This window comes from Nycticebus coucang, chromosome 2 (genome assembly GCF_027406575.1).
Source record: "Nycticebus coucang isolate mNycCou1 chromosome 2, mNycCou1.pri, whole genome shotgun sequence".
Classification (NCBI taxonomy): Eukaryota; Metazoa; Chordata; class Mammalia; order Primates; family Lorisidae; genus Nycticebus; species Nycticebus coucang.
This window is the reverse complement of record NC_069781.1, coordinates 115370758-115380480: the sequence shown is the minus strand read 5'-3', so window position 1 is coordinate 115380480 and position 9723 is coordinate 115370758. Positions and strand designations below refer to the sequence as shown.

The following is a 9723-nucleotide window of genomic DNA, read 5'->3' as shown; positions in this document are numbered from 1 at the left end:
GAATAGGCAGATGGCTAAATGGATAAATGGATGGGAATGGGGCCACGAAGACTTCGCAGATGCCGTTGAAAAACATATTAGGGGATAGGGGTAGTCAGGAGGGAGGTCAGTGAGGCCCTGTTAATTCTGAATCTAAGAATTACTTCCAGCCCCGAGCTCCTCACCCTCCCTCAACTCTCTCCCTGTAGGACGTTATTGGGCCACAAGGCTTCCAGAAGGAGGCGAGAGGGCTGGGGAGGAGGTGAAGCTTCAACAAGAGGACTCCGAGAGGGCAGGGCTTGGATGGGGGAAAGTCGGAGAGGGGCGGGGCTAAATGGGCGGGGCGCGGGAGTCCCAACCCACTACCTCCGCCACTGCAGGCAAAGGGGCCAGGGCTGGGGCGGTGGCCTGGGCAGTGAGATTGAGGCCCGAGTCCGCTCCCCACCCCGCTGTCCCTCGGACTAAGGCCTTACAGGATTCAGCCTGAGCCAGCTGCAGGGCTAGAGTTACGAGAAGAGTAAATCGGCCTTATGAAAGAAAGGGGGTCTTCCAGGATCTGACCCTCCCGATCAGTCTATCCTCGCTCCTGACCAACAAATTATGGGATGCAATCCCAGGCCAGAGGAGAAAGTGGGGCACCTCTCGGTAGGGCGTGACCTGCGCTGTAGAAGTGGGATGTTGGGCCCTCTTCCAGGCTTTCTGGGCACTCTGGGGAGGAACTGAGCATTCCAGAACCCTGTCTCTCTGAGGCCCCCTCTGACCCCCACTCCCCAGTCAGTAAAGGTGGAGACTCATTTCCTGAGCACCTAGGAAGCTCCGGGCCTGGCAATGACTCGATAAGCCCCGGCACCTGCTCCAAACTTCTCAAGTCTCAAGTTTCAGATAGTCAGAACTCTTCTCTTCCCCTTCAGTAGGGAAGCCAACTTGAGGCTCAGAGGTCAGGCCACCTTCTCAGGGTCACACAGCATTCCAGAGCTGCAAAGTTTTTGGTCTCCCTGTCGGGAACCACAGCCAGGGAAGAACACTCCCCACACACTCCCTATCCTACCATAAGACTCTCCAAATGCTTCATTCTGGAAGAAGCCTGGGATCCTGGCCCTCTCTTTCCATCAGCCAGTGAGACCTGCCTTTATGACTTCCCTCTTTTTTTTTTTTTTAATGATTATTTATTTATTTTTTGCAGTTTATGGCTGGGGCTGGGTTTGAACCCATCGCCTCCGGTATATGGGGCCGGCACCCTACTCCTTTGAGCCACAGGCACTGCCCGATGACTTCCCTCTTTCTAAACCTCAGCTGGTATTTTCAGCTGGAAAATGGGACTAATTTTTTTGTTATTGGAGAATGAGAAAGGATCAAGATACGAGCATTCAGTGGGAGCCTCTATTATTGTAGTTAGTTATTTTGGTTTTTGTCCCCTGGTGGACCATCCTGGAGGTGTTCTTAGAGAGAACCTCCCAGGCTCTGGGGTGGGCCCCAAACAGAGCCCTAAACCCAGCCTTTATCAAGATCCTCATTAAGAAATGGTTAATGAAAAAAAAAAAAAAAAAAAGAAATGGTTAATGTCCAGGGCAATGTCCAGGGTCCAGAGAAAGTGAAGGGAAGAGGAAAAACAGAAAAGAGAAAGTACTCCTCTCTTGCCAAGATACTGCAGGGTCCTGGGGCACCCTGCCCTCCAAAACTCAGCTCCCAGAACAAGTCACGAGCCCCAAAATATGGAAGGGAGGGAGCAAAGGTTTCCCAGGAGATGGTGCTCAGGGCTCAAAGTCCATTGCTCAAGTCAGCAAAAACAAGATTGCAGAGGGAGTCTTTAATTTGCCCAGGGTATCTATCTGTGCATCTGTGCAGCATGGTCCTCCATGCACTAGGCCCCCAAAGCAGTCTCCCTCCCCCAGGAGTAAACTAATGCCCAAGAGATGACAGGACCCCTTCTAAAGGGGCCTTCTTTAATTTGGGGCCTTCAGGCTGGACTGTGTGGGAAGGAGAGAAGTCTTGCCACTAGCAATCAGATAGAGGGAACAGAAATCAGGCACTGGGTAGCAGGTGGAACCATGAGATTGTGAGGAATTGAGGGTGTCTCCTTAACCAGGGATGCTCTCCAAGTGCAAGAAGAATTTCCCAGCAGGACCAAGCTCAGGAAGAGGGGGTGCATGAAAGCCATGGAATGCCCAAAGAAGGAGGCAGGGTGGGTCCCACGCCCTCTTCACTCAGGACTACTGTATTCTGAGTCCTAGATGGAGTCATTTCTTTGGCTTCAAGTCCAGAGCTTTGCATGTGGGGTGGCAAAGGGGCAGTGCTGAGGAAACTTCCTGGAGAAGGCTGCAGGGAGTCTTCACATGACCGTCTTCTTTGCTGTCTCGTGGTCTCTGTACTGCTCTTCTTCATCCAGCTCCATTCCCAAGTTGCTCTCTCCTTCTCTCTCTGTCTTTTTCTCCTTCTTTTTCTTCTCCCTCTTGTCTTCTTTACTGTAGGGAAACAAAGTTACCAGCCCCCATAATAAGAAACAAAGTCACTCCAATTTAATGGACACTCACCTGTGTCAGCCATGTTATAAGTGTTTTATAAGTAATATCTCCATGAATCTCCAAAATACCTCTAACTAGGCAGCCTCACAACTTCCATTTCAAAAAGGGAGAAACTAAGGCTCAATTGCTCCATGGATGGATGATGGGTGGGTGAATGGATGGATGGGTGGGTGGAAGGGTGAATGGATAAGTACTTAGATGAATGGATAGTTGCATGAAATTATAATTTAAAAATGGGAAAATGAAGAAGTGCGGGAAGGAGAGAATGATGGATCAATGGATAAGTGAATGGAGGTGGTATGGAGTATAAATGAGTGACTGGATCAATGGGCCAAATGGATAGGTGGATTGACGGATGGATGGTTAGAGAGTGAAGACTGCATAGCCAGATGGATGGGTGAATGTGTAAGTAGATGAATAGGTAGGGTGGATGGGTGAATGGATGGAGGATGGATGGATGGACGAATGCGTGAATGGATGGATGGATGAATAGATGGATAGATGGATAGATGGATCAGCGGGGTGATGGGTAGGTAGACTAATGGATGGATAATTTCTGGGCAAAGATTGGATAGGTGACTGGGTGGCTGGATGGATGGAGGAATGAACATGGCAGGGAGGACACTGCAGATGTAAGAGCACAGGTGGGCTCTTCATCCTCCAACACATGCTGGGAGTAGAAAGCACATTTTACTAGGGCTGAGCTGGGTCGTAGACAAAGCTAACACCCAGGTCCACACCTGTTCCTCAGGCACATCTTGGACTCAGTTGAGAATCTTCCAGATGCCTGCATAATCCCACCCACAGTCTTGTTCAACAGGTATTTATTGAGTGCCTACTGTGTGTCAGGCAAGCTCTGGGTGAATATAGCCAGGATCAAAGCTAAGTAAGTTCTCATATCCTAGAAGGCACCATCTAGTGCCTTGAAACTAGTGAATGTTTCAACTGTTGTGCCGTGAGAAAGGATAATGAAAGAAAAGGGAAGGGAAGGGAAGGGAAGGGAAGGGAAGGGAAGGGAAGGGAAGGGGAGGGGAGGGAAGGGGAGGGGAGGGAAGGGGAGGGGAGGAGAGGGAAAAAGGAGGGAGAAGGCTGGGCTCCGTGGCTCACGCCCGTAATCCTAGCACTCTGGGAGGCTGAGCAGGGTGGATTGCCCTGAGTTCATAGGTTCAAGACCAGCCTGAGCTAGAACAAGATCCCATCTTTAAAAATAGCCAGGTGTAGTGGTGGGTGCCTGTAGTCCCAGCTACTTGGGAGACTGAGACAGGAGAATTGCTTAAGACCAAGAGTTTAAGGTTGCTGTGAGCTGTGTTGTGATGCCACAGCACTCTATGGAGGGCAACAAAGTAAGACTGTCAAAAGAAAGAAGGAAGGAAGGGAGGGAGGAAGGGAGAGGCGAAACGAAACTAGTGAATGACTGAGATAGTTTCTGCTGGTGTTAAGTGTGAACAAGACACAGGGTTATGGAACAGAGTGTCAGGAAATCTAGAGGCCAGGCTGGATCTCAGTGAGGAGGAAACATGAGCAGGGACTGAAGGAGAAGAAGGTGGCTGGAAGATACAGGAAAGGTGGAAACAGCAAGTGCAAAGGCCCTGGAGCAGGAATGTGCTGCAAGGATTCAGGGCAGTAAGAGGTCATCATCCCTACTCCAAGGATAGGACTCACACAAACCCCACCCCCCAGCACCCACGCAGGTCCAGGCACACAATGGTACCTCAGGTGCCCATCCTGGTATAGGTTGGTCTCCATTCTGAATGCAGTGTCTTCCTCATCCTCAGCCCTGCAGAGATGGAGGTGGGGGTGAGGGGAGGGGACAGCCCCAGCCTCATTTCCCCCACACTGGGACCCATGAACTCCAGGAAACAGGAGTGGGGTGGGCCACATGGCTATCGAATCAGTGATTGGGGAGGGGCAGGTGTTGGCCCACATCTGGGCTCTGGGGTGGGGGCCTAGGAGGGCAGGGGATGGGGACTCTTACCTTGCCTTGGAGCACCAGATGCGGTTGGCCAACATTAGGACAAAGACAATAAACAGGAAGCCCACCACCGCTGCCAGGCCTACAAGCCATGGCTTCAGGCGACGCTCTGTGGCTGTCAGGAGTTGGGGGAAGCAAGACTCAGAGACAGAGAAGGGCAAGGCCTCCCCCCAGGAAGGGAAGAGGGAGGAGGGTACTTGGGAGCTGCTCAGACAGAGTGGGTCTTGGAAATTGGAGGAGGGAAGGCGGCCTAGGGGCTCAGAGTGGGACAGGGCTGGGAATGGAACTCAAGCAGGGGCTCTCCAGCCTTCCTCCTCTTCCTGCCCCCCTCCCAGGCCTCAGTTTCTCATCCTAGGAAATAGGGAGATGGAAAACCTCCAGCCAACTCCATCCCAGCCACCTCTGTACGTACCTTGCTGGGCCTCTGTGGAAGGGAGGAAGAGGACCCCCAGCAGCAGCACAAGGAAGGTCTCCAGGGTCTCCATGACCATGAAGCCAGCTGGCAGTCAGCAAGCAGCAGTCCCAAGTGGCATCTACAGGCCTATGTAGGCAAGGCCCCGCCTGCTTCTATCGTGATAAGATAGCAGGCGGGGTCTGGACAGGGAGGGCTTGAGTATGAAAGGAGGTCCCTCCACAGGCACCAGCTGGTTGGGCACCCACCCCCTCCTCAGCCACTCCTGCCCCATTGCCCCCCACACACTAGGAGGGTGGACTCTGGACCCTGTATAACAATTAACTCTGCGAGTACAGGCCTCCCCTGGCACCCTGCCCTAAGGGCCACAATCAGCCTGTGTCACCCCCTCCCCATTCCTGCCCTTCCCCATCTGAGCCCCCTGCCCCTTTGTGCCTGTAGGTGGATGAACTCACAAATACAACTACAATAGAATAACAAGAATCCCTTTCTGTGCTCACAGAGTGCCCATGTGGCTCTGTGCTCAATGATTTTACACATTGAAATTCCTTTTCTTAATCCCCCCCTCCATGAGATTTTGCCAGACCCACTCACTATGAAGAGCCAGGGAGAGCCGAGCAACAAGTGTCAGAGCTGGGATTTAAACCCACGTCTCCCTCACCACCAGCTTATGCTGCCTCTACCTGGCTCTTGGCCACTGGAGGCCCACAACTAGCTTGAGGATACACACAGGGGCAAGAAGGCTGTGTGTACAGTCCACCTCCAAACGTGGATGCCCCTGGTGGGGACACCCTGAGAAGCTGATGACTCAGGCTCTAAGATCTCCTGCCCTCAACCTTGGTCCCCAAGTTGATTAGATAGTGGCTCCTGCCTGGGCAAAGGGGGACCCCACCCCAACCATAGCCTAGGCCCGTGGCAGGAAGGCCTATGTGTGTGAGTTGCTACGCACGTGTTTATAGGGCACCTGCCAGGCAGACATATATTTAACTCCTACTGTGTGCCAGATGTTATATTAGTCTCAGCAGGGAAGGAAGCCTCAACGCTGCCCTCCAAGAGCTCTCAGTCTGGTTGGGAAGTCAGGACCCCCAGAAACAAACAGAATCAGCAGCCAAGGTGATGGGTAAGGAAGATTTAGAGGTTGTAGGGGTAGGGGCAGCCAGGCAGCTGGGGACAGGCTCTGCCTCAGAGCTTCTGTCTTCCTAAGTCAGTCATCAACTGCACTCTCTGTTCTGAGACCTCGGGGAGGCCATTGCACCACTGTATGCCTCAGTTTCCCATCTGTTAAATGGGGTGATAAGTCCTCCCCTGGAGGATTAAACAAGATTTAATAAGCCCCTAAAACCTGAAAAGGGCTTGCTCAGCACAACAGCAGGTACATTCTTAGCACTAGGTAAGCTTCAATCCCACTGGTATAATTTTTTTAAATTGTCATAGTTTTCTTAGTTTACAGATTGCTGACAGCTCAGCTGGGGCTGAGCAGAACAGGCTCTGGGGTTGCAGTCAGGTATGAGGAATTAGCCAGTGATCAAAACTGAGAACCTGCCATCCAGGAAAAGAGAATGTTCTCCATCACAAGGGGCCAGTCAGGGCTAAGAAAGGCTCCAGTGCACACAAGTTCCATCACACAGCCACCAAAGGGGCCGCAACCTGGGTCCAGGGACCAGCTCAGTTCAGCCTCCAGAAGGAGCTTCGGGTCAGGGGCTCTCTGAAGGTGATGGAGGGGCGGCGGGGGTCCCGAGCAGGGGGGGCTTCCACGAGGGCCCCCTCACTACCCCCACCAGTGTCCTCGTCGCCACGCCAGGCCAGGGCTAGCTGCAGGTCCAATTCCTCCAGGTCTTCACCAGCCAGGCTGGGGCGCAGCTCGCGGGGGGCATCCTCCTGGTCTGGCTTTGGGCCAAATGCCCAATCTGCAGCACGTCAGAGGGTAAGGAGCCTCCCTGGCCATGAAATACCCCCACCCCTGCCATCCATCCTCTTGCTGGCCAGGGGTGTTCCCTCAGGCCCCAACCCCCAGGGGGCCTGGCAGGAGCCCAGACTGTAGTGGAGAGTGGCTCACCAGCCAGGTCGTGGGCCAGGTCTTTGATGAGGTGCCCGACGATGGCGTAGGCCACAGCTACCACCACAAGCACGGCCAGCAGGAGGTACAGCACGTACCTGGGCAGGCGGATGGCATCCAGTGGGGGAGGCCGGTACTCCTCATACATTGGAGGGGTTGGGCTCCAGCCCTCAGCCTCCTCCTGGTTCCCCAACCCTGGCATGTTGGCCACCTGGAGGGTTGGGGTGGCCCGGAGGTAACCCACACAGCGGAAGTATTAAGGGACGCGGAGTTAAGAGGATTGAGTGGCTTCCCCCTCAACCACCATCTGCCTGCATTAGTCACGTCGCAAATCACTTCCACCCACTGGGCCCCCTCCCTCTTTCGGCGCAGCCACCACTCTGCCAGCCATACCCGCTTCAGGGTGTTTGCACTTGCGGCTCCTTCTCCCCAGAGCGCCCTGGCCCCAGGTCTTTCTCACGGGAGGCTCCTTCTCTTCATCCATCTACCTGATATGTATAGAAGAACTGGGCCCTCTCTTGGGTGCTGGGACACACTATGAATAAGAAAGACCCAAACCAGGGCGGCGCCTGTGGCTCAAGGAGTAGGGCGCCGGTCCCATATGCCAGAGGTGGCGGGTTCAAACCCAGCCCCGGCCAAAAAACACACACACAAAAAAAAGAAAGACCCAAACCAGCTCCTCATGGAGCTGACAGCTCAGGCTGGAGATGATGCTAAGAAAGACACATCTTTGTAAATGACATATTAGAAGAGAGGAGTGTATAGATTGGGGTAGGGGGATCCGGTGAGAGAGGTGAGTCACAGCTTAAAAGAGGATGGCCAAGGCCTCAATGAGGAGGTAACATTTGAGCAGAGACCTGGAGGAGGAAGGGAACCAGCTGAAGGATTATCAGGAGGAAGAGCATTCTTTCTAAGCAGGATAGGGCAGGACCATGCCTCGTGTGTTAGAGGCACAGCAAGGCCTATGTGATTGAAGTAGAATGAGGAGAGGAGACAGGGAGGGAGAGTGGAGAAGGGATGGGGCAGGTTGTACAGAGCCTGGTGGGCCGCAGGGAGGACTTGGCTTGACTCTGAGGAAGGTGGGAGCCATGGAGGGCTGTAGATAGAGGGACAGGCATTCACAGGTGCCCTCTGGTGGCTGATTCAGGGAGGACAGACTGTGGGAGGTGAGAGTGGGAGCCTGGGACCAAGGCAGAGGGTCTACAGTGTTCCAGGTAGGCAGATTTGGAATAGATTTTAAACTAATCACACCCCAGCATTTCTAGGCTGAGCACCTAGAATGATGAGCTAGGACAGTAGTTCTCAACCTATCTAATGCCACAGCCCTTTAATACAGTTCCTCTGCGTCAAGACCCACAGGTTGAGAACGGCTGAGCTAAGAAGTCTGAGGCAAAGGAGCCCATAGAGAGTAAGAGAAGTTCTAAGGAGCCAGGTCAGGGCAGCCTGGCAGGTGGTAAGGGAGACCCAGGCTCAATTCCAGTTGTGCCTGTGGCTGTTAAGACCTTGGCTCTCCTGGGAGGAGACATGATGCTGTGTAAAAAGCCTCCTGTGCACTGTGCAGGCAGGAAAGGGTGGCTCTTTTTATTAAATTTGAGCTCTGCTTGTGAGTAAAGAGGCCTCATCGATATCTAAATAGGGACCCTGAGGGGCAGCTGGACCCAAGTCTGGGGGATTCCTAGGCTGGAGACCATTCTGTGGCCATCATCAGGTGTAGAAAGATTTGGAACCTGTGGGGTGGACAAGGCCACCTGGAAGGGGTGGGGGGAAGAAAGGGGAGGACTCAGCCTAGGGTTAGACCCTAGGGGAAAGGTGTCCCAGAGAGGGGGAAAGGGAGCCGAAGAGTGTGGGGTCTGGGGCTGTATGAGGACAATGTTTCCAGTAACAGCGGACTCGCCAATCAGATGCCACCAAAGAAGGCAGGGACTGAGCTGTGACCCTTGGGTTTGGACACTTCTCATCCAAAGCCTGGATGAGAAGAAGAGAAGTAGGGGGTAGTGGTGAAGGCTGCTGGCCCTCCTAGAGATAAACAGAAGAAAATGGGGTAAATGAGAATGAAAACTGTGAGGTTGGGGCAACTGTTGCTCAGTGGTTAGAGCACCAGCCACATGCTCCAGGGCTGGTGGGTTCTAACCCGGCCCGGGCCTGCTAAACAAACCAACAAGCAAACAAACAAAAAATAGCTGGGCATTGTTGCGGGCGCCTATAGTCCCAGCTACTCAGGAGGCTGATGCAAGAGAATCGCTTAAGCTCAAGAGTTTGAGGTTGCTATGAGCTGTGACACCACGGCACTCTACCAAGGTGACAAGGTGAGACTTTGTCTCAAAAAGAAAGAAAGAAACAAAGAAAAACCTTTGAGGTCAAGAGTGATGTTTTTGTTTTTGTTTTTTGTACAGTCACTATGTTGCCCTCGATAGAGTGTTGTGACATCACAGCAACCTCAAACTCTTGAACTTAGGTGATTCTCTTGCCTCAGCCTCCCAAGTAGCTGGTACTACAGGCGCCGCCATTTTTTTTTGTAGTTATCATTGTTCTTTAAAAGGCTGGGGCTGGGTTTGAATCCACCAGCTCCGGCATATGTGGCCAGCACCCTAACCACTGAGCTACAGGTGCCGAGCCTCGAGAGTGGTTTGTTTCTTGTTAAAAGATGGTCTCACTTTGTAACCCAGGCTAGAGTGCAGTGGTGTCATCAGAGCTCACTGCAGCTTTGAATTCCTAGCTTTGTGATCCTCTGGCCTTAGCCTCTCAGAATGGTAGGATTACAGGTGTGAGCCACTTCACCCGG

The 9723-nt window shown here is 53.0% G+C and overlaps 1 protein-coding gene across 2 annotated transcripts; it reads right to left on the bottom strand.

Annotated features, from left to right (window-relative positions):
* Positions 1 to 1141: 1141 nt before the first annotated feature.
* On the bottom strand, positions 1142 to 9208 carry SMIM44 (small integral membrane protein 44). 2 transcript variants are annotated; one of them, XM_053580316.1, is made up of 6 exons: positions 7592 to 9208; positions 6942 to 7476; positions 4886 to 6792; positions 4477 to 4588; positions 4213 to 4278; positions 1142 to 2441 (listed from the first exon to the last, which is right to left on the bottom strand). In XM_053580316.1, exons 2-3 carry the CDS (start codon positions 7141 to 7143, stop codon positions 6551 to 6553), a joined length of 444 nt encoding a protein of 147 aa, XP_053436291.1. In that variant the 5' UTR covers positions 7144 to 7476; positions 7592 to 9208; the 3' UTR covers positions 1142 to 2441; positions 4213 to 4278; positions 4477 to 4588; positions 4886 to 6550. The 2 variants fall into 2 exon arrangements, with proteins under 2 accessions (XP_053436291.1, XP_053436283.1); XM_053580308.1 differs by lacking the exons at positions 1142 to 2441; positions 4213 to 4278; positions 4477 to 4588 and having other exon boundaries at positions 6677 to 7476.
* Between the last annotated feature and the right edge of the window lie 515 nt (positions 9209 to 9723).